The sequence below is a fragment of the Phytophthora sojae genome (assembly GCF_000149755.1).
Source record: "Phytophthora sojae unplaced genomic scaffold PHYSOscaffold_14, whole genome shotgun sequence".
Taxonomy (NCBI): Eukaryota; Oomycota; class Peronosporomycetes; order Peronosporales; family Peronosporaceae; genus Phytophthora; species Phytophthora sojae.
The window spans coordinates 613,181-633,298 of record NW_009258128.1 but is presented as its reverse complement, the minus strand read 5'-3'; the positions used below and the strand labels follow the sequence as shown (position 1 = coordinate 633,298).

General features: G+C 54.6%; 7 protein-coding genes across 7 annotated transcripts; 5 read left to right on the top strand and 2 right to left on the bottom strand.

Moving 5' to 3' along the window:
- Nucleotides 1–82: 82 nt before the first annotated feature.
- On the bottom strand, nucleotides 83–802 carry PHYSODRAFT_341539 (hypothetical protein; the record flags this gene model as incomplete). Its single annotated transcript, XM_009539861.1, has 1 exon — nucleotides 83–802. The coding sequence occupies one exon, from the start codon at nucleotides 800–802 to the stop codon at nucleotides 83–85; it is 720 nt and encodes a 239-aa protein (XP_009538156.1).
- Nucleotides 803–2,054: 1,252 nt separating this feature from the next.
- Nucleotides 2,055–2,513, top strand: PHYSODRAFT_307256 (hypothetical protein; the record flags this gene model as incomplete). The annotated part of the gene is made up of 1 exon (XM_009539860.1): nucleotides 2,055–2,513. One exon carries the CDS (start codon nucleotides 2,055–2,057, stop codon nucleotides 2,511–2,513), a length of 459 nt encoding a protein of 152 aa, XP_009538155.1.
- A 733-nt stretch (nucleotides 2,514–3,246) lies between these two features.
- PHYSODRAFT_384264 (hypothetical protein) lies at nucleotides 3,247–3,758 on the top strand (the record flags this gene model as incomplete). Its single annotated transcript, XM_009539859.1, has 3 exons — nucleotides 3,247–3,383; nucleotides 3,453–3,528; nucleotides 3,618–3,758. Coding segments are annotated over 3 exons (354 nt in total), but the record flags the coding sequence as incomplete, so codon positions are not given.
- Nucleotides 3,759–3,832: 74 nt separating this feature from the next.
- Nucleotides 3,833–4,144, top strand: PHYSODRAFT_307255 (hypothetical protein; the record flags this gene model as incomplete). The annotated part of the gene is made up of 1 exon (XM_009539858.1): nucleotides 3,833–4,144. One exon carries the CDS (start codon nucleotides 3,833–3,835, stop codon nucleotides 4,142–4,144), a length of 312 nt encoding a protein of 103 aa, XP_009538153.1.
- A 415-nt stretch (nucleotides 4,145–4,559) lies between these two features.
- Nucleotides 4,560–6,600, top strand: PHYSODRAFT_341537 (hypothetical protein; the record flags this gene model as incomplete). Its single annotated transcript, XM_009539857.1, has 6 exons — nucleotides 4,560–4,741; nucleotides 4,816–4,897; nucleotides 4,964–5,425; nucleotides 6,023–6,072; nucleotides 6,139–6,210; nucleotides 6,306–6,600. The coding sequence occupies 6 exons, from the start codon at nucleotides 4,560–4,562 to the stop codon at nucleotides 6,598–6,600; spliced, it is 1,143 nt and encodes a 380-aa protein (XP_009538152.1).
- Nucleotides 6,601–7,123: 523 nt separating this feature from the next.
- Nucleotides 7,124–14,008, bottom strand: PHYSODRAFT_341536 (hypothetical protein; the record flags this gene model as incomplete). Its single annotated transcript, XM_009539856.1, has 6 exons — nucleotides 7,124–8,207; nucleotides 8,796–9,525; nucleotides 9,579–10,944; nucleotides 11,004–11,097; nucleotides 11,146–11,661; nucleotides 11,928–14,008. 6 exons carry the CDS (start codon nucleotides 14,006–14,008, stop codon nucleotides 7,124–7,126), a joined length of 5,871 nt encoding a protein of 1,956 aa, XP_009538151.1.
- A 1,409-nt stretch (nucleotides 14,009–15,417) lies between these two features.
- Nucleotides 15,418–19,290, top strand: PHYSODRAFT_341535 (multidrug resistance protein ABC superfamily; the record flags this gene model as incomplete). The annotated part of the gene is made up of 1 exon (XM_009539855.1): nucleotides 15,418–19,290. The coding sequence occupies one exon, from the start codon at nucleotides 15,418–15,420 to the stop codon at nucleotides 19,288–19,290; it is 3,873 nt and encodes a 1,290-aa protein (XP_009538150.1).
- Nucleotides 19,291–20,118: the final 828 nt, after the last annotated feature.

The following is a 20,118-nucleotide window of genomic DNA, read 5'->3' as shown; positions in this document are numbered from 1 at the left end:
AAGCTACGACGAGAAGAATAGACGTCTAGCTGCGCTCTGGCCTGACATAACCTGTTGAATTGCTTTTTGTGTACTATGATAACTAGAAGGGGTATCCGTCCGCCTTCAGAGGCATCTTAACTGCTGGTTTGCCGCCGTCGATGTTGAAGTCAGCTTCGCGGGCTGCATCAGTGAGCTGCTCCCACTGGATCAAATCTTGGAATTTCGCCAACTTTCGATGTGATTCGAAGCCCCTGCTTGGCTCCCCAGTAAGTTGAGTAGGAGTCGAGTTCTTGAACCGACGACACGCTCCGGTTCTAGAGGGACCTCGTGGTGAGTCGCCGCCGATGGACGTTGTCACACCCACGATGGTTGATCCATTAGCCGACGGACGACTGAGCCAGACGATCGCGAATCCCCAGGCGTGGCGGTGGCCGTCGTGGTGCTTGTGAGCGCGCGCCTTACCCTTAGGAAAGCACCAGGCATGCATGATGGCATATTTCCTGTCGTAGGAATGAGTGCGCGAGTACACCTGGGAGCCCCAAGGAGACCTCTTGCACTCACCATCGTCGTCACCGGACCACTCCAAACCACCACCAGCGGATGATGTCACCCACTCGACTGGTCCCCACCGACTGGGCAAACACAACAGTTTCCTGTTCCTAGAGCTGAGCTGAGCTTGCGCGTCCCCCAGCATCTTGGTCAGCACAATTGCACGCGCTTCCGCTTCTTCACTTCTGCCTTGACATTCCGTCTGGAGCGCAGCGGATTTCTTTTCACCTTCCAGACGCAGTGTATCCGTTTCGCCTTGCATGTCCCTCATTCTGGACTCTAGCACGTCAATACGTTCCACCGATATCAGTTCCAGGACTCGGTTGGAGGCTCAGCATAAATAATTCTTATCTTCATGTGAACCAATTTAGCAAAATTTAAATAGGTAGTTTTATCCTGGGAGTGCTGCCCAACCAGGATTAATTCGATGCACCTGATATGTGGCGCACATGAAGTAAAAGTATACTGAAATCAAGTAAAGTGATTTAATAATCTAAGCAATCGCATGGTTTCTTGAAATTCACGTAAAAGCAGAGGCTTTTTCGGTGGAGTGGCAAACTAGTTCAGTAGGATATTCGTTTCCAGAGCTTAAGAGTAAACGTTAAGTACGAAGGTGCCAGCTCTGAAATGTTTGGTATTTGCCGATAGCGTGCAACCCGGTTTTCTAGTTGCTATGCAAGTAGTTTGTATAGCAATATTTGATCTATCTACAAAAGCGCGGAGGATGTTTGGCGCGCAGGAGGGGAGGGGGGGGGGTCTGAGTGTCGGTCCGTTCGGTAGTTCTGCGGCGAGGTGAGTCCAGCTAGTTCGGCACCACAGCAGCGGAGTTTTTTACCGTGAGCACGGGGGGTTGACTGCTGCAGCGACCGAAAAAGCTGAACTGAGGACCGGGACACCGCTCGTAGGTGGTGGTCGTAGGAGCGCTCTGTAGTCCAGATCACTCATCATTTTCATCGCGTTTTCATACAACTTTTCTTAGGATTACTTGGAGAAATTAATTTTGTGGCAACGTTGGATTGCCTCAACAAACAACGGTGGCAAGTAAACGAATGGAATATGCTAGTGAGGAATCATTTAAAGCTGGTTTGACTTGAAACCTTTGTTGTTGTTTCTTACAGGTGCACAAGCGAACTGACTATAGGCGACTTCGTCAATTCTACAAATGCTATCCCTGATGCTAGTGTGGTGAATTACGTCGAGGTACGTAGGTTTGTACCATGTTTTGATCGTGCTATTAAGCTTGCCGCTAAATGTTGAAGTACCAGTTTTTCCATGAGTTGCTACGCAAGTAATTAGACAATGCAGACGATTGCCCCAGGAGAATTCGGCCCAGCAACGCTGAGGCGCTACGATTGGAGATCGCGATGAAGTTTCAGGTCTTAACGCAGCTGCGTGTCGCCACTTACTCGTTCGAACTGAAGCCAATTTCGATGGAGAGAATTGATATCTTGGAGGCAAGAGTGCGCGATCTACAGAACGAGTTACTGGTACTTCGTGAAGAGACCAACATCATCAAGGAAGTGATGAAAGCATGCGACGATGAAATTATGACAACTCAACAAACTGTGGTGGGTGAATTGCAAACCGTAGTATCGGAACTACAAGCAAAGGTCAAGGCGCTTGTCGCTGGCCCAAAGGTTATCCAGATGGAGGCAACATCAACTTTAAACGACATCATTCTCTGGAGAAAAGTGGGCGCCCATGTGGATGGTATTGATGGTATTGTCCGCAACTTGGAGTCTGGAATGTACCAAGTTGCACTCACACTACCGATCAATTCGAACCCTGCACAAATCCAACTAAGGAAGCGCACTCCAACAACAGCTTTCGTCGCCCTACAGACAGCTCCGTGTGGTGGCTACGGAACAGCGTCGGTTAACTGTGTTGTTAACGTCACGGAAGGAGACGAGTTCTCCGTGGTTTGCACAGCCAACAATATGGCTGGCTCGGGCTGCTTGACGTTGATTCAGCTGGGCAAATAGAACGAGCAGTTCTCGGGTTACTTACACCCAGGATTCTAGAGGTCGCACCACAGCTTGCTAAGAGAAAAATCTGCATTCTACATTTTCAACCTTTCATGAAATGTTGGATCTAAATCTCAGCCGACACAGAACTCAACAGAGTTGTGGGACACCTCAATGGGCGCACGAACAGTGACTTTGCGGGACGATATATACAATACGTGTCTACAACTGACACTGCTGGAGTGGAAAGGAAATGTACCAATTTTTGCTTTTTCTGGACAGGGATTTGTACGACATCGTCAGCTGACGGCGGTGTAGGGTACACGCGTTCTTCCTCGACGCCGCCGTCAGCTGACGATGTCTGCTCAAAATGATAGCAACGTTATCGTAGCAGTCATTCCTTAAGAAGATAACCCAGGTTCTTAGAAAGTGGGGTGGAAAAAACTACCATCAATGACGCAAAACTAGTTTTCACATGAGGTGTTGATTGGCAATGTTTCCGGACCAGAAAGGAGGTGAGACTCAGGTACCTTCTTATTAATATCCGCTTCGAAGAAGAACATGCGTCGTCACGGCATCAACGCTCGTCAGACATTTTGAAATTAGCATCCTTAATAAGACTCCGCGTTGTGAAATGTTTCCTGCTGCCAAACAGAGCGACCAACGTACAGCCTTCGTATTTGGCCCAATGCCACCCCCGTCAAGCACCCGGGGTGTACCGGCTCCTCCTGTATCTCCATTGGTCGATGCATCTGCCCAACAATTCGTCGAGGTCGAGGGTGGCACGACGTTTACGCTAGCTCCTGCAACAGCCCACCGATACTCACTATCACTGAGGAGCGGGAAACTTCGCGTTTGGCTTGAAAACTGCGACACCAAGAAGCAGTGGTGAGTGAGCGCACTTTGCGTGCGTGAAGTGTTGCAGTGACTGTAATTTAACTTGCTTTAATGATGCAGGTGCACGAGCGACTTGGCTCTCGAGAACTACGTGAACCCTTCCAACGTCATTCCTGACGCTGCCGCTTCAGACTACGTCGAGGCAAGCCTGCGCTCTAAACAACCGAAGTGACCAATATCCGGAGTATCTAACTTTAAATTTTTGTTTCTATGGCTCTGGTCTAGTTCTTCCGGACTTTACTTGAGAAAGAAGTAACAAGTGCCGACGAGTTTCCAAGAACCTTTAAACGGATTAAGGGCGACGTCTTTCGCCTGGAGATTACAATGAAGTTCCAAGTGCTCATGCGGTCTTGGGTGGCGACCTACCGTTCGACCTGGAGCCAATCACCGTGGAGCGGATTGATGTCCTGGAATCAAGAGTTCGAGATCTACACGAGGGCATGGAAACGCTGCGGGTCGAGGCTGAGGCCAAGCGAGAGGCTGCTGTGAAGGGATTGCAGGAAACAATCTCAGATCTACAAGAAGAGGTCAAGACACTGCGTGAGGCCGTGGATGGCTCTAGCCCCGAGATTTTCCAAGCCCAAGCCACCACAAATCCGGGGTCCATCATGCGCTGGGAAGTGGTGGGGCCGGCCGTAGAAGGCTTCAACATAGTCGATGGGGTCATTCGCGATCTGAACCCGGGCATGTATCAAGTGGTGGCGATTTTAAACTGCGTCTCGCATGGCCACCAGGCCACCAGACCCAACTGATGAAAGGGACTGATTGCATTCAAGAAGCGTACTGTGGCCACGACCAGGGACATATTGGCGCCACCACTCTGAATTGTTTTGTGCGCTTGACCAGCACGGATGAGCTTGCCGTCCAGTGCCCTGCTAACGTCTCCACTACGAGCTACCTGACATTGATTCGCCTTGGGAAGTGAGATGGAGATGCAACTTTGGATGTTGCAAAGTGTGAATAACGACTGCTACACATATACGCGTTTTGAACCTGCTCTTCATGTCTTTCTCTTTGATCTGGCCCTGTCATTCTTACCCTGGATCAGATTCCTACCTGCTTTTTATAGCGATCCCCACCACTATTAGCTTTTGGGATGTCGGTCTCCCACAAGTCAATTGACGCCGACACGAGATCACTACGAGCTAGACAGCCCAGCCGATCACTATGTCGACGATACCTTTCGGACTGGCTGTAAGCATGGTCAAGTCCACCCTGCAAACACCGGGGAAGTTCGAGGGCACGACGGTCTTCTCTGCTCCGTCGACACATATTTATCGCTACGCGCTCTATTTCGACAACGGAAAACTTCGAATCACGCTCGAAGACAGCGACAGCAAGAAGCAGTGGTAAGAGTGTTTCAAGTACAATGCATTTATACTCCAAGCTCGTGTTTCCTTCTTTTTAACTCGTTGTTTCTTAGGTGTACAAAAGAGCTGGACCTCGAGGATTTCGTCGATGCTTCGAACTCCATCCTAGACGCCCGTCCGACCGACTACGTAGAGGTATATCCACTTGTCGTGACTACAAAAACAACTTCGTGGACTTACATTTGCTACAATGTTGAACAGTGTTTCCATGAGCTACTCTCATCGTCTCTGGAAGGTGTGAAAACCCCTCCGCGAGCTCTTCGCAAAGTAAAAAATGATCACTTGCTGCTCGAGTTTTACGTGAAGGTGAAGGCGTTGTTGAAGTCGCGTGTAGTGACGTACACCTTCACCCTAGAGCCGGTATCAGTGGAGCGAATCGACGTTCTGGAGGCGAAGCTTAGCGATTTACAGCAAGAAGTCAAGCTACTTCGAGCAGAGGCTGCAGGGAGAAGCTCCGCTCAAGAGATGCAAAAAATGATTTCAGATTTGCGAGCGGAGGTGAAGGCGCTGCGTGGATCCGTAAACGCTCCAGGAGCCTTTCTTGCGCGCGCAACGAGTCAGCGGGGGGCTGAAGGACTGCTTCTCTGGCGCTGCGAAGATCTCAAAGTGGTCGACGGAGCTGTGCACGACCTGAATCCAGGCATTTATCAAGTGAACATCACGGTGCATTTAACGGATGGCAGTGGCAACATGCAGCTGAACAAAGGTACACGCATTGTTTGCTGCACCGATGGTTTTCTGCAGGTTTCTTTGTTCAGTATTATCCACGTACACAAGGGTGACCAAATTTCAGTTCACGTCAATGGCAACGTCTCGAGTGGCTACATGACTCTCGCTCTCCTCGCGAAGTTGACTGTCTAGATTAGCTGATGCTGGTCAGCTTCAGGCGATAGAGGCAGATATTCACCCAAGATGCAGCGATGGTTCCCTCGGTTGTGACAACACGGTCCGATTATAATATGCCATTATGGCTGCCAATCTACGTGTAGCTAACGATTCGATGACTATTAGAATAGGCGCTATTCGCGAAAATGCTTTGTCCGCTGGTCTTACCCAGTTTATCGCCAACGTCTTGACTCCTCACTCTGGCTTATCTGTATTTGCTCAAATCCACCAGAACCGAGTACTTCGAAACCATCTTTGCCGTCTGGGAATGTTTAGGCCCGTTCATCGGTCAATGTCACTACAGAATTACCAGCTTTCAGCTCAAGACCACATTAATCAAGATGTCCAGCTTTGTTCTATTCGCTCTCATCGAAGGGTGGCAAGCTCCGCATCTGGCTCGAGAACTGCGAGAGCAAGAAGCAGTGGTAAGCTGGGTCTATGCTGCAAATATTATAACCGCGGGTGACCTGATCAATCTCTACTGACCGCAGGTGCACGAACGACGTGGTCTTTGTCGACTATGCCAACTACACTCCAGACGTGGGCGCAGTCGGCTACATCGAGTACGCTCGTACTTCTACATCAGATTACATTGGAATGTCATGATTGATCCACGTACCCTTCTGCCTGCAGTGCTTCCGTGAGTTACTTGATCGAGCTATCGAAGACACAGGCGAGCTTCCAACGTCCCTGCAGAGCACAAAGGAGAATCATTTGCGACTGGAATTCGTGGTCAAAATTCAAGCCCTCGCGTCTTCATGCACGCATTCAACTTGGAGCCGATTTCGGTCGAGCGGGTGGACATTCTCGAGGCCAAGCTGCGCGACCTACAGGACGAGGTGAAAGGTCTCCGAAGTGGCGCTGCTGTTAACACGGTAGTGGCAGAGCTTCAAGAGGCGGTGAAGAAGCTTCAACGTGACCTGTCGGAACGCGAAGTGGTCACTTCAAACTGAGCTAAACACTGCATCGGCAGAACTGAGCGACCTCCGGCAACATTAGTCACAGAGCCGCGAAAAATTGATTTCGGGGTTGCGGAACGACATTAAGGTTCTCGACACAGCTGCAGCGCGTCATAAAACCATTCGGCTGGAGGCAACTTCCAAGCAAAACGACAAACTGGTCTGGTCAAAGCTGGAAAACTATTCAAAAGGAGATGATGGCATCATCAGGAATCTGGAGCCAGGGCTATACCAAGTAGCAGCTCGGGTTAGCCACTCGACCAACAACACTAACTGTCTTGTCAGCCTGAAGAAGGGAATTTCGACTGTCGTTTATGAGAACTGCGCGTCTGATATGACTGAGCTGGTGTGAGCTGTGCAAATGGATAAAGCCGACGAACTAGCAGTTTTGTGCGGCGCTGACTTGAAAGGCACCAGCTACCTGACGCTGACACGTCTGCAACAGTTGCGAAGTTAGCTCATCACACGAGAAATCTTCAAACAAATATGCATGTAAGTACTCGAGCGATTTCCCGGTCTAAGCAGTAGCTGACTCTACCAAGTTAGCATAAATGCCGTTCAGTTGCAGCAGTTCCTGGTGCGTGCCCTGCTCCGCGATCTTGCCACCGCTCACCACGCAGATCTTGTCCGCGCGACGAATCGTTGACAACCGATGAGCAATGACGATCGTAGTCCGCCGCTTCAGCGCCACCACCTTGTCCAGAGCCTCCTGCACCACCTTCTCGCTCTCCGAGTCCAAAGCGCTCGTGGCCTCGTCCAGCAGCAGAATGTTGGGGTTCTTCAGGATCGCACACGCGGTGGCGATGTGCTGCTTCTGGCCGCCAGACAACTGCTCGCCCTTCATGCCCACCTGCGTTTCGTAGCCGTCCGGGAACTGCGTGATGAAGTCGTGCGCGTTCGCCATCTTCGCGGCCTCCTCGATCTCCTGCTGACTCGGCTGCTCTGCCAGACCATACCCGATGTTCTCGGCGATGGTGCCGATGAAGAGCGTGGGCTCCTGACCCACCAGGCCGATCTGGCTGCGCAGCCAGTTGAGGTTCAGGTCCTTGATGTTGTGGCCGTCCAGCAGCACGTCGCCCACCACGGGGTCGTAGAACCGCTCGATGAGCGAGATGATAGTGCTCTTGCCTCCACCGCTCGGGCCGCAGAACGCCACAGTCTGACCAGGTTCAATGGTGAGGGTGTAGTTCTTGAGCACGTTGATCTCCGGACGGGTGGGGTATCGGAACGAGATGTCCTTGAACTCGAGACGGCCCTCAACCTTGGCTAGACTGCGTCCATTGGAGCTGAAGGAATCGATGGGGGCGACGCGGTCGCGGATAGCATAAATCGTCGAGCCAGCCCTGAACGCCTTGGGTCCGTCCGTCAAGAATCTGGAGGCAAAACTGACAGTCTGGATCGACATCGTGATAGCCATCAACGTCCGCATCATCTCGGCGAAACCAACAGTGCCGTCATTCACCTTCTTGGCACCAAACCAAAACACCAGCGAATACGTCGCCATCATGATGAAAGAGCTGAATCCCAGCGACAAGCCGTTCACCTGCGCTTCCTTCCTGCCCTTGCGAAGTGGTTCTTGAAGCAGAGTGTCGAAAGGGAAGCTGATAATGCATCCCAAATCGCCCCAAATGTCCCAAATAATGAATTGTCTCTGTAACATTTAGGTACATATTTGGGGCCAAGTATATGACTGCTTTCTCGTAAAACTATCCCAAATATGTACCAAAACGGAGTTGACTGATTATGGTCTATAGTCTATGGGCGAGGGCGAGTGGACGCGAGCGCGAGCCTCACTCGATCGATGCATTCACTAATCGCCAACACCCGCCGATTAGGCGGGGGCGTGTCTGTGCGAGCGAGCGAACGCGAGCGCTGCAACCCGATATATTTTTTTCTAGACACCGCGCCTGGCCGAGACGAGGAACTTAGCGTAAGGGACAAGGGGGTGGGGCAGGCCGCCCCCCGAGCGAAGCGAGAGAGGGGCGCCCCCCCCCCCCCCCCCCCGCAGACCGTCGCTAAGTCCGCAGACGAGAGCCAACGCGCGAGTGTCCGCCCTGTGCTGCTCTTTCATACTGAAGGTTATTCTGTCCTAAATATGTACCAAAACGCTCCCATGGTCTTAAATCATTTGGGAAAAACTTTGGGATTTGGGGCGTTTTCGGGGTGCATTATCCAAAGTATTAGCAGACTTCTTCTCGATACCCAAAGCGGCAACCGTGCGAATATTGGCGAGAACTTCTGACGCGTGGGCCCCGGGGATAGCCAAGTCGTCAGAAATTAAACCGGCGCCATCCATCTCCTTCATACGCGCTACTTCACCGAAAATCAGCAAGGGGATCAGCGCCAGCAAGATCAACGATAGCAGCCAACTCCCGAACCCGAAGGAAATCACAAGGGCAGCGATCAAAGTGAAGACAGCTTGGGTAAACGCAGCTTGAGACTCTCCAGACATCAGGGAAACCTTGGTGGCATTCGTGGCCAGAACCTCTGTCAACGCACCGGTGGCGTTCTCCTTCTCGTCGAAGAATCCAACGTTCTGTCGGCACAAGCCCCTGAAATTGGCAGTGCGCAAGTGTGTGGTGATCTTCTCCTCCATGTACTTGAAGCAGTACATTTGCAGGTACGTGAAGATCGCGATCACTGCGGCGCCAACGAGGTACAGGATGCCGTACAGCTCGACGTCATTGTACAGGGTTGTAAGGTGAGATCTGTCCCCTACGCTCTCGTAGCGCGCGTACTGTTCAGTCATAGACGTGATCATACCCGTGATCAATAGAGCTGAAGCTGGCACCGCAATCCCTCCGACGCATGATCCGATCAGACCAAAGAAAAAGTGGTTGAGCGCAAGTCCGTTGAGCTTCAGTAAATCCAAGAGGTTGAACGGCTTCTTGTCCAAGAAGTTCATCTCCACCGCACTCACTGAAATGTCCGTCTTCGCCGATACTCGCTCAATGTCCGTGTCATCTTCGTACTCTCGAGTTCGTTCTCCGCCTCGCGCTTCTTGGCCTCCTGCTGCTCCTCCTGCGATCGCAACTCCTGGATGCGGTACATGTTCTGGTAGATACCGCGCTCGATCTTCAACAGCTCGTCGTGCGTGCCGCTCTCCACAATGTGGCCCTCGTTCAGCACCACGATCTTGTCGGCGTGGCGGATGGTGCTCAAACGGTGGGCAATTACGAGAGTCGTCATGTTGGTCGTGGCCATCAGGTTGTTCAGCGCAGCCTGCACGATCTTCTCGCTCTCGTTGTCCAGCGCACTCGTGGCCTCGTCCAGCACCAAAATGTTCGGCTTGCGCACGATGGCACGCGCGATGGCGACTCGCTGCTTCTGGCCGCCAGACAGAGACACGCCCTTCTCGCCCACCAGCGTGTCGTACTGCTCCGGCAACGACATGATGAAGTTGTGCGCGTTCGACAGCTTGCACGCCTCGATGGCCTCTTCACGGGTCACGTTGTCGCCGCCCATGGCGATGTTCTCGAAGATGGTGGTGGCGAACAGCACCGGCTCCTGCGACACCATGCCGATCTGCGAGCGCAGCCACTTGACGTTCAGCGTCTTGACATCGCGGCCATCGAGGTAGATGGTGCCGCTGGTGGGGTCGTAGAAGCGCTCGATCAGGGCAATCAGCGTACTCTTGCCACCGCCACTGGCGCCAGCGAAAGCCACCGTCTGACCAGGCTCGATGGTGACGTTGTAGTCACGCAGGATCTGAGCGTCCGGGCGGCTTGGGTACGTGAAGTTGGCGTTGACCGCTTCGATCTTGCCTTCGCACGTGTCAGGAATGATTCCCTCATCTTCCTTCTCCGCATCGATAGCGCTCGCAGTGTCCAGGATTGCGAACAGTTCCTCAGCAGCGCCAGCGGCCTTAGCCACAGCAGAAACACTCGGGGAAACCTGGCCAAGAGAACCTGTTCCCATCATGACACCAAAGAAGGCAGCGAAAACGTCCCCCGGTGTTGATTCTTCTTTTGAAGCCTTCCAGCCGCCGTACCAGAGTCCAACCGAGTACATGATCCACATGCTGGCCAGGAACAGCGCGTACACCACTGTCGCCACCTTGTTCAGCTTGATGTTCTTCGTCTCCGCCTTGTGAATTTTGCTCTCGAACTTCTCAATTGCTTTCTGCTCTCCATTCAACGAAGCCACAGTACGGATAGAGCCCAACGTCTCCTCCGCCACCGATCCAGCCTCAGCATACACTTTCTGTGCAAAGTCCGACATGATGGTGAACGTCTTGATCATCCAGCTGAGCGAAAGGGCCATGGCAGGCATCACACACGCCATCACCAACGTGATATCCCAGCCACGCGCGAACCCAATGGCGAAACCCACGACAAACTGAATCGAGTATCGAAACGAGTCGCCGAGCTTGTGTCCATGCCGTCCTTGATCCTCACCGTGTCGCCCGTCAGCCGACTCGACAACTGCAATGCGTCGTGCGCGTCGTACCAGCTGATGTCCATGTACAGCGTGTGCTTGAGCGCCTCGCCCCTCAACGCCTTCATCTGACGCTCGGCACTGTAGTAGAACGCCACCTACGAGACGTAGTCTGTGATGAACAGGAAGATGGCGATGTACAGATAGTCGAGAGCCGCGCTGTTGACTGTGTCCATATCCACGGGCGTGGTGGTGAAGCCCGTCAGCACATTGCCGAAGACAATGGCCATGAGCGGGAATAAGGCACCATTGGCTCCAGTCGTGACGATACCGATCGCGAGTAGAACTTTGTCGAACGTCGTGGCGTAGCGATACAAGTTGGTGAAGTTGAAGGAGGTTGGGCCATCATGTATCATTTCATGACGAAGGTCCGGTTCCTTGGCAGAGTCGCTGCTCGTGCCGTGGTTCGACGTGTCCAGCTGCTTGGGCTCTCCACTCACATCGACAGCAACAGCGCGGGGTGTTTCAACGCGCTGGTAGGCGGCTGCATCTGCAGGCACCAGCTCCGGCTTGCTCAGAATGACGGTCACCACGCGACTAAACTGGGTCTCGCTTGTGGGGGTCTTGGCAAACCTCGAAATGCCGCTCGATGAAAAATGCTGCATCGGGTAGTACTGACTGAATACGATACTCTTACAAACACTACGACGCATCGCATAATCGCCAGCCGTCGAATAATCAGCGTTTCGTCTATGATCAGCGTATGCAATCATTTCGCTGGTGGGTCGCAACCGCTTGGCAATCAAATGGTAAATCACTGACAGTGAGAAACTGCGAGGGATCACCTCATTGTAACGTTTGTGCAGACAGTGTGCTGATGGCGAGTTGTGCTCTGAAGGTCGCTGATGCTGTCCGCTTAGTCCATGCCTGGGAACTTGACGCACGTGTGGAACTCGCCGCACTCCCCCATGAGATCCACGCGCTTCGCATCCTCAACAGCAGCCTTGTTACACTTCTGGACCAGTTCCCAGTCGTACTCCTGGCCCACCTGCCAGTCCGCGCCAATGCCTTTGGAAGCGAGTTGGTCCTTGTCGATACTCGACAGGTAAATCTTGGCGCCCGTCTTGGAGCAGAGCCGCTCCAGCGATGGCAACAGCTCCGACTCGTAATCCTTCTTCCACACGGGGAAGCGCAGTTTGTAGTCTTGGCTGAACGTCTGCTCGCGCCAAGCCCTGATATCGTCCAGGTGGAGATCGCCAAATACAAGGGACGATACCATCGAAACCGCTCCGTTCTGCTCGTGGCTCTTGCTTGACTTCTTCGTTCGCTTCATGTGCTCCGGAATTTCGCGGAGTGCGCTCCTCAGTGCAGCCGTGTACTCATCTCCCAGTCCCACAGCAACGAGGCACAAAGGAAGCTCCAGAGCTTCGGCCTGCGCGGCGATAGTCTGGGAGGAGATGTCTTGGATAGGGACGACATTTGTCTTCGGGTCGATGGTTGTGAGCAGCACAACGCGAGGCATAGCCTTCTGTTCAGCAGCATACGACTCATACAAAGCACCCAGCGCCAAGAACGAGTCCTTCCCGCCGCTCCAGAACATGACCACGAGATCGTTCTGCGCATCAGAGCCAGCATCAGCACCTTCGGGCCAGAGCATTTGGCCGCCCGGGGATCCCTTCGCGAAACCGCGTGAGCGACGACGCGGCTGTAAGAAGACGTTGCCAGCCAGCGTGTTCTTGCGCCGAGACGGGTCCTTGACGTTCGCATGGCCGTAGGGGCAATGACGACACCCATTGCCACAACAAACCTGCCGCTCCTTCAAGATGTACGCCGTCATAACGGAGTAGCCCGTGGCTGGGTCCGTGTACATGGCCTGCTTGTTGGCGCACGCAGCCCGATGCAGCTCCTCGATCTCCAGCATCTCCGCCGACTTGTTCTTCTCAGCCTTTGAACCACTCGCAACCAGCGACGTGTCGAAGAGTTTGTACGGGAACGTCGAGTCCTTCATCCAGCTGCTCTCCGACTCATGCAGCGCGTGCACGAGCCACTCCAGCGCCACCAGAAGCCGCCGCGTCGGACGGGTGAACATGGACGTGCCGTCCACAATAAACACCTTCGGCTGCGCTTCACCCTTCAGCAACGACGTCCACCAGTCCCCGACCCGTCCTTCCAGCAGCTCCGTCTCCGTCTTGTCGAGGCTCAGTCCGCACAGTGCCACGACCACCACATCCACCTCTTCCCCATCCTCCAGGTCCTCCACCACGTGTCCACCTGCAGCCTCCACGATCTCCCGCATCCAGCCTTTCGTGCCGAGGAACAGCGGCTCGAGCCACTCCACCATCAGCACCCTCGGCTTGCTACCTATCCTCTCTACAAACACTTTAGCCTGCTCCTTCAACTGCTGCAGTCTGCTGTAGTGCTGCTGGGCCATGGCTTCCCCCACCTCCGCCACGCCCAGCGCCTCCCCGAGCTGCTGGAACTGCTTCACTAGCGCGTCCTCGAGGCTCGTGGGGTTGCACGTCACGATCTGCGTCAACTGGCCGCCCGCTTGCAGCTCACACGCCTCAGCAGCTGCGTCACTGGCAGCTCCATTATGGGCCTGCACCAGTTGCTGCAGCTGGCCGTCGTTGCCGCTGTCTACAGCCGCGCGGACGCTGGCCAGGTCGATGGAGCAGACCTTGCACGTGCTCTGCGTGAGGATCACGTCGGGCCGCAGCGCCGCCAGCCGCGCGGCGTCCAGGTGGTAGAGCGACGACGCGCTGGCCAGCGCCTCGCGCACCTGGCTGTGCGTGTCCGCGGAGTTCGTGAAGGCCGTGCGCGCGGCCGTGAGCACCGGAAGCTGCTGCACCGAGGCGTCCGTGGGGAAGTCGCACTCGTGCGAGCGCCCCACGAGCTGCGGCACGGCAGCGGAGGACGGTAAAGAGGAGGAGGAGGAGGACTGGCACGCGGACAGCAAGGCGCAGACGTTCTCGGTTGCGGACGGCAGCAGCGACACCACGCGCAGAGCGGGGCGGCGAGCGGGCATGGTGGCGGTTGGCTGGGCAGCTGGTGAATGGGTCTTTTAATCCGTTGGGTGGGTTTTTGGGGGATGTGGGTCTTAAAAGGTAAGTCTTTATTCAGGGTGGAAGGTTAGATAGCCCATTTTGAGGTGGATTTAATAGGTAGAACTTGGATAAAACCCGTTATGGGTGGACGACTCTTCAAGATCGTCATTGTGAGGTGGTGCTGCAAGATCGTTTCGGTGGTGCAGGCACCGATGGCGGTGCTGTGCTGAACGGTGCAAGTTGCGTCTGTAGCTCGGTAGCGGCACGACAACTCGACCATTTCAAATGAAGTCAAAACGGCAAGGCTGCACTGCGCCAGAGTTGAAAAGGACTTGTGAGGTCAGAAAGACTGCAGACTGGGCTGTACGACATTTTACAGGCGCGAATCGTGCCGCACAATTGACACGTGGAATGAGCTGCCGCGGTCTCATTCGGCTCGTTGGCCTGGAATGAATGCCGCGTGCATTCGCCACGGCCAACGAACTTCGCTGCGATTGCACAGCAGTCAACACAGCCGGCACCGCTGCTGTCGGTCGGAATGTGTGCGGTTGCCCCTGTTAGACCTGATGGCGGGCTGGCTAACTTGCTTTCACTATGCATCCAACATGATTACACTCGCGATTCTGGCCATTTGATGACGCCCAAAGCCTCCATGATCGTATTCCCCATCCTATACGATCTGGTTGACCTTCATATTACTCCTTAAAATACCTTTGTCAATCGATATCCTTGTCCAAATCGTAATTGATGGTTGTCCGGTCGTCAGATGGGCTCACTGGTTATGTCGGCGAAAGTTGACACCAGCACTGTACTCGCCGCCTACATGCCGGCCATCCAGGCAGCATGCCCGCTGTGTGTCCGCACCACAAAGCAGCAACCATGTTGGTTGCACCGCTCCGCACAAAATGATCGCGGGCCAGCAGCGCAAGACGATCGCCATGAGCCCAACCAGCCAACACCTCTCTGAGCCGATATTTGGTGTGGTTTACGCGCCGCTCTTGTCCGCTTTGATTGCCCTTTGCGCCTGTCCATGTCGGTCATCTTACCTCGCTCCAGTCGCGCCGCCGTACCCCATCTCACGAGCGGCTCCGGTGCATCAGCACTGGATCACTGCACACCACAGCAACAGCCACAGCCCACCACTGCTCTGCCATCAACCAACTCCACACCAGCATCACCTCTCGCAGTCTTTCCCTTTGAATCTCGCCAGCCTCCCAGCCCTCATACGCTCGACTTCATTCAAGATCGCGGGTCGGCGCATAGCCAAGCCACCACCCAAGAATGATGGTCTCGCCGCAACCAGTGCAACTTGTGCTCACTTATCAATTCGCCGAAGTGCAACAAGGCGCAAGATACACACAACACAACCGAATCCCGTCCAGCGCGTGCCATGCCGAGCCTGGACAAGTCCGAGCTGGACGGAGGCGACGCCGCCGCGTATCTGCGCGCCGAGACGCCGCGCGGTGGCTCCGTGGCCGTGGGCGTGGACGCGTCCAAGCCCCTGAAGACCAGCAGCGAGTCCGGCAGCAACTCCGACTCCAAGAAGGAGCCGAGTCTGCGCAAGCAGATCGTGCACGGCGGGCCCACGTCCTTCAAGTTCACGCACCTGTACCGCTTCGCCACGCCGCTGGACAAGCTGCTGCTGGTCGTGGGCGTCCTCACGGCCGGCGCGAACGGCGCGCTGTTCCCGCTCATGGCCATCGTCTTCGGCGACGTACTCTCGGGCTTCACGAGCATCCCCGTGGACATGGACACGGTCAATACGGCCGCGTTGGACTTCTTCTTCATCGCTGTAGCCATGTTCTTCACGGACTACATCTCGTACGTCACGTTCTACTACAGCGCCGAGAGGCAGATGAAGGCGCTGCGCAGTGAAGCGCTCAAGCACATGCTCTACCTCGACATCAGCTGGTACGACGAGAACGACGCGCTGCAGTTGTCCAGTCGGTTGACGGGCGACACGGTCAAGATCAAGGACGGCATGGGCCAGAAGCTCGGCGACTCGTTCCGGTTCACGGTGCAGTTTATTGTGGGCTTTGTCATTGGCTTCGTCCGTGGCTGGGATATCACGCTGGTCATGGCCTGTGTGATGCCGTTCATGACGATCTCGTTGGGTTGGCTCATCAAGACGCTGCGCATCAAGTCCGACTGGGCCCAGAAGGTGTACGCTGAAGCTGGATCGGTGGCCGAGGAGACGCTGGGGTCCATCCGTACTGTTGCGTCGCTGAATGGAGAGCAGAAGGCGATTCAGAAGTTTGAGAAGAAGGTGTTCGAGGCGGAGAAGGAGAACATCGCGCTGCACAAGATGACGTCGGTGGTGTTTTCAATGTTCCTCGGAAGTGTGTGGATCATGTATTCCATTGGTCTCTGGTACGGTGGGTGGAAGGCCTCCAAGGGTAACACCACGCCAGGAGATGTGTTCGCGGCGTTCTTTGGCGTCATGATGGGTACCGGTTCCCTCGCGCAAATTTCGCCGAATGTGACTGCCGTTTCCAAGGCTGCAGGCGCTGCCGAGGAACTGTTCGCAATCCTGGACACTGCGAGCGCTATCGATGCGGAGAGGGAAGATGAGGGAATCATTCCTGACACGTGCGAAGGCAAGATCGAAGCGGTCAACGTCAACTTCACGTACCCGAGTCGTCCTGACGCTCAGATCCTGCGTGACTACAATGTCACCATCGAGCCTGGTCAGACGGTGGCTTTCGCTGGCGCCAGTGGCGGTGGCAAGAGTACGCTGATTGCCCTGATCGAGCGCTTCTACGACCCCACCAGCGGCACCATCTACCTCGATGGCCGCGATGTCAAGACGCTGAACGTCAAGTGGCTGCGCTCGCAGATCGGCATGGTGTCGCAGGAGCCGGTGCTGTTCGCCACCACCATCTTCGAGAACATCGCCATGGGCGGCGACAACGTGACCCGTGAAGAGGCCATCGAGGCGTGCAAGCTGTCGAACGCGCACAACTTCATCATGTCGTTGCCGGAGCAGTACGACACGCTGGTGGGCGAGAAGGGCGTGTCTCTGTCTGGCGGCCAGAAGCAGCGAGTCGCCATCGCGCGTGCCATCGTGCGCAAGCCGAACATTTTGGTGCTGGACGAGGCCACGAGTGCGCTGGACAACGAGAGCGAGAAGATCGTGCAGGCTGCGCTGAACAACCTGATGGCTACGACCAACATGACGACTCTCGTAATTGCCCACCGTTTGAGCACCATCCGCCACGCCGACAAGATCGTGGTGCTGAACGAGGGCCACATTGTGGAGAGCGGCACGCACGACGAGTTGCTGAAGATCGAGCACGGCATCTACCAGAACATGTACCTCATCCAGGAGTTGCGATCGCAGGAGGAGCAGCAGGAGGCCGAGAAGCGCGAGACGGAAAGTGCACAGTCGAGCACGAAGATGACACGGACATTGAGCGGAGTATCGGCGAAGACAGACATTTCAGTGAGCGCAGTGGAAAAGAACTTCCTGGACAAGAAGCCGTTTAGTCTTATGGATATTGCGCGCATGTGCAAGCCTGAGATCAACTATTTCATTATCGGCCTTATCGGAGCGTGCGTGGGAGGTATCGCTATGCCGGCTTCGGCACTTTTGATCACGGGTATGATCACCTCCATGACTGAGAAGTACGGGCTATATCAGAGCACCGGTGACAAGGCCTACCTGGGTGAACTGTATGATAAGGTGGAGCTGTACGGCATCCTGTACCTCGTTGGGGCTGCAGTGATTGCGACTTTCATGTACATGCAGACCTATTGTTTCAAGTTTATCGAGGAAAAGACAACAACTCGCCTGCGCAACACCAACTTTGAGGGCCTCTGTCGTCAGAATGTTGGATTCTTCGACGAGAAGGATAACGCTACGGGTGCGTTGACTGCTGACCTCGCCACGAACGCAACCAAGGTCGCCCTGTTGTCTGGGGATTCGCAAGCACGCGTGTTCCAAGCAATCTTCACTTTGGTTGCGGCTCTCGTAATTTCCTTTGGATTCGGCAGTTGGTTGCTGTCACTGATCATGCTGGCCATCATGCCTTTCTTGCTGTTTGGTCACGTGGCGCGCATGAAGCAAATGCAGGGAGGTGGCTTGATTTCTGACGACCTGGCCGTTCCTGGAGCTCACGCATCGGAAGTGCTTAGCAACATTCGCACTGTTGCCTCGCTGGGTATTGAGAAGAGGTCTGCCGAAGTTTTCGACAAGCTACTGGAAGAACCCCTTCAGAAGGGTAGCAAGGAAGCCCAGATCAACGGTGTATCACTGGGTTTCAGCTCTTTCATCATGATGGCGACCTATGCTTTCATCTTTTGGTTTGGCGCCAAGAAGGTGAACGACGGAACGATTGGCTTTACGGAAATGATGCGAACGCTGATGACCATCATGATGTCGATCCAGATTGTCAGCAGCGCCTCGACCTTCTTGGGCGATGCGCCCAAGGCGTTCAAGGCTGGCTCGACAATCTTCGCTATCCGTGACCGTGTTGCCCCCATCGATTCTTTCAGCTCCGATGGATTCCGTCCGACCAAGGTTGAGGGCCGTCTCGAGTTCAAGAACATCTCGTTCCGATACCCCACCCGTCCGGAGATCAACGTGCTCAAGAACTACAACCTCACTATTGAACCTGGTCAGACTGTGGCGTTCTGCGGCCCGAGCGGTGGAGGCAAGAGCACTATCATCTCGCTCATCGAGCGGTTCTACGACCCCGTGGTAGGCGACGTGCTGCTGGACGGCCACAACATCAAGGACCTGAACCTCAACTGGCTGCGCAGTCAGATCGGTCTGGTGGGCCAGGAGCCCACGCTCTTCATCGGCACCATCGCCGAGAACATCGGGTATGGTCTGGCTGAGCAGCCGAGTCAGCAGGAGATCGAGGAGGCCGCGAAGATGGCGAACGCGCACGACTTCATCACGCAGTTCCCGGACGGCTACGAGACGCAGGTGGGCATGAAGGGCGAGCAGTTGTCTGGCGGCCAGAAGCAGCGCATCGCCATCGCGCGTGCGATCCTGAAGAACCCCAACATTCTGCTGCTCGACGAGGCCACGAGCGCTTTGGACTCGGAGAGCGAGAAGGTGGTGCAGGAGGCTCTGGACAAGGTGGTGGCGCTGAAGCGGCGGACGACGATCGTCATTGCCCACCGGTTGTCCACGATTCGTCGCGCCGACAAGATCTGCGTGGTGAATGGAGGCAAGATCGCGGAGCAGGGCACGCACCAGGAGCTGCTGCAATTGAACGGCATCTACGCTGGTCTGGTTGATTCGGCATCCATGTAGAGGCGTACTAAATATCAATACATATTTGTTTGGGATTCTTTGGCCATGGTTTACTGCTGGCTCGTTCGAAGTGGGCTAGTTCGCCGAGCTCCACGCTAATGAGTGAACACCTCTACCTTCGTGAAGTGAAGTGGTACTTCGTCTACTGTATTTTAATAGAGAGGTCCGCCCAAACAACTTGCTTGAAAAGTGCTGTACATACATGTACTAAGTGTATACAGAGCGTTCCACACACTTGCCCTGCCGTCGCCCCCAGCGTGAATCATTAGCAACTCGGTCGCAATCGACTGGTTTCCCGATCGATCGCAATCAATTCCTGCAGAAAACCTGCTGCAGTGCAATTCTACATGCAGAGTCCCGCCAAGTCTATCTTATAGAACCGCACACATTCCATCGCTCGTACATGTACAAATAACGATCGCTCTGAGTGACGATCGCCACCGCTCACGTCGGTCGTGCTGTCGGTTCGCCACCATTGCTTCGCGCCTGCCGACTCGTGATTATTTTCCGGTTTGCTGACGCCAAAAGTTGCAGTTCGCCGCCTCACAATCGTCCAGGATAGAGACACTTCGGTGAAGGCAGTCACTCAAAACTCTCCTCCTAAAGTCTACTGTACATGTATTACATGTTTTCCTCCAGCACTTCCAAGCTAACCGGTATACAACCCCCTCAAGGTTGGCAACCTGCCTGCGAGCCCTTAGGAACGTTCCCCCTCTCGGCACAACAATCTTCTCGATTGCCACGAGCATAAACTCATCTCGAAGTTTATGAATCTCGTTCCTAAATCCGCTATCAACTTTAAGAGGTAGGATGTGCGATCAGTCAGTT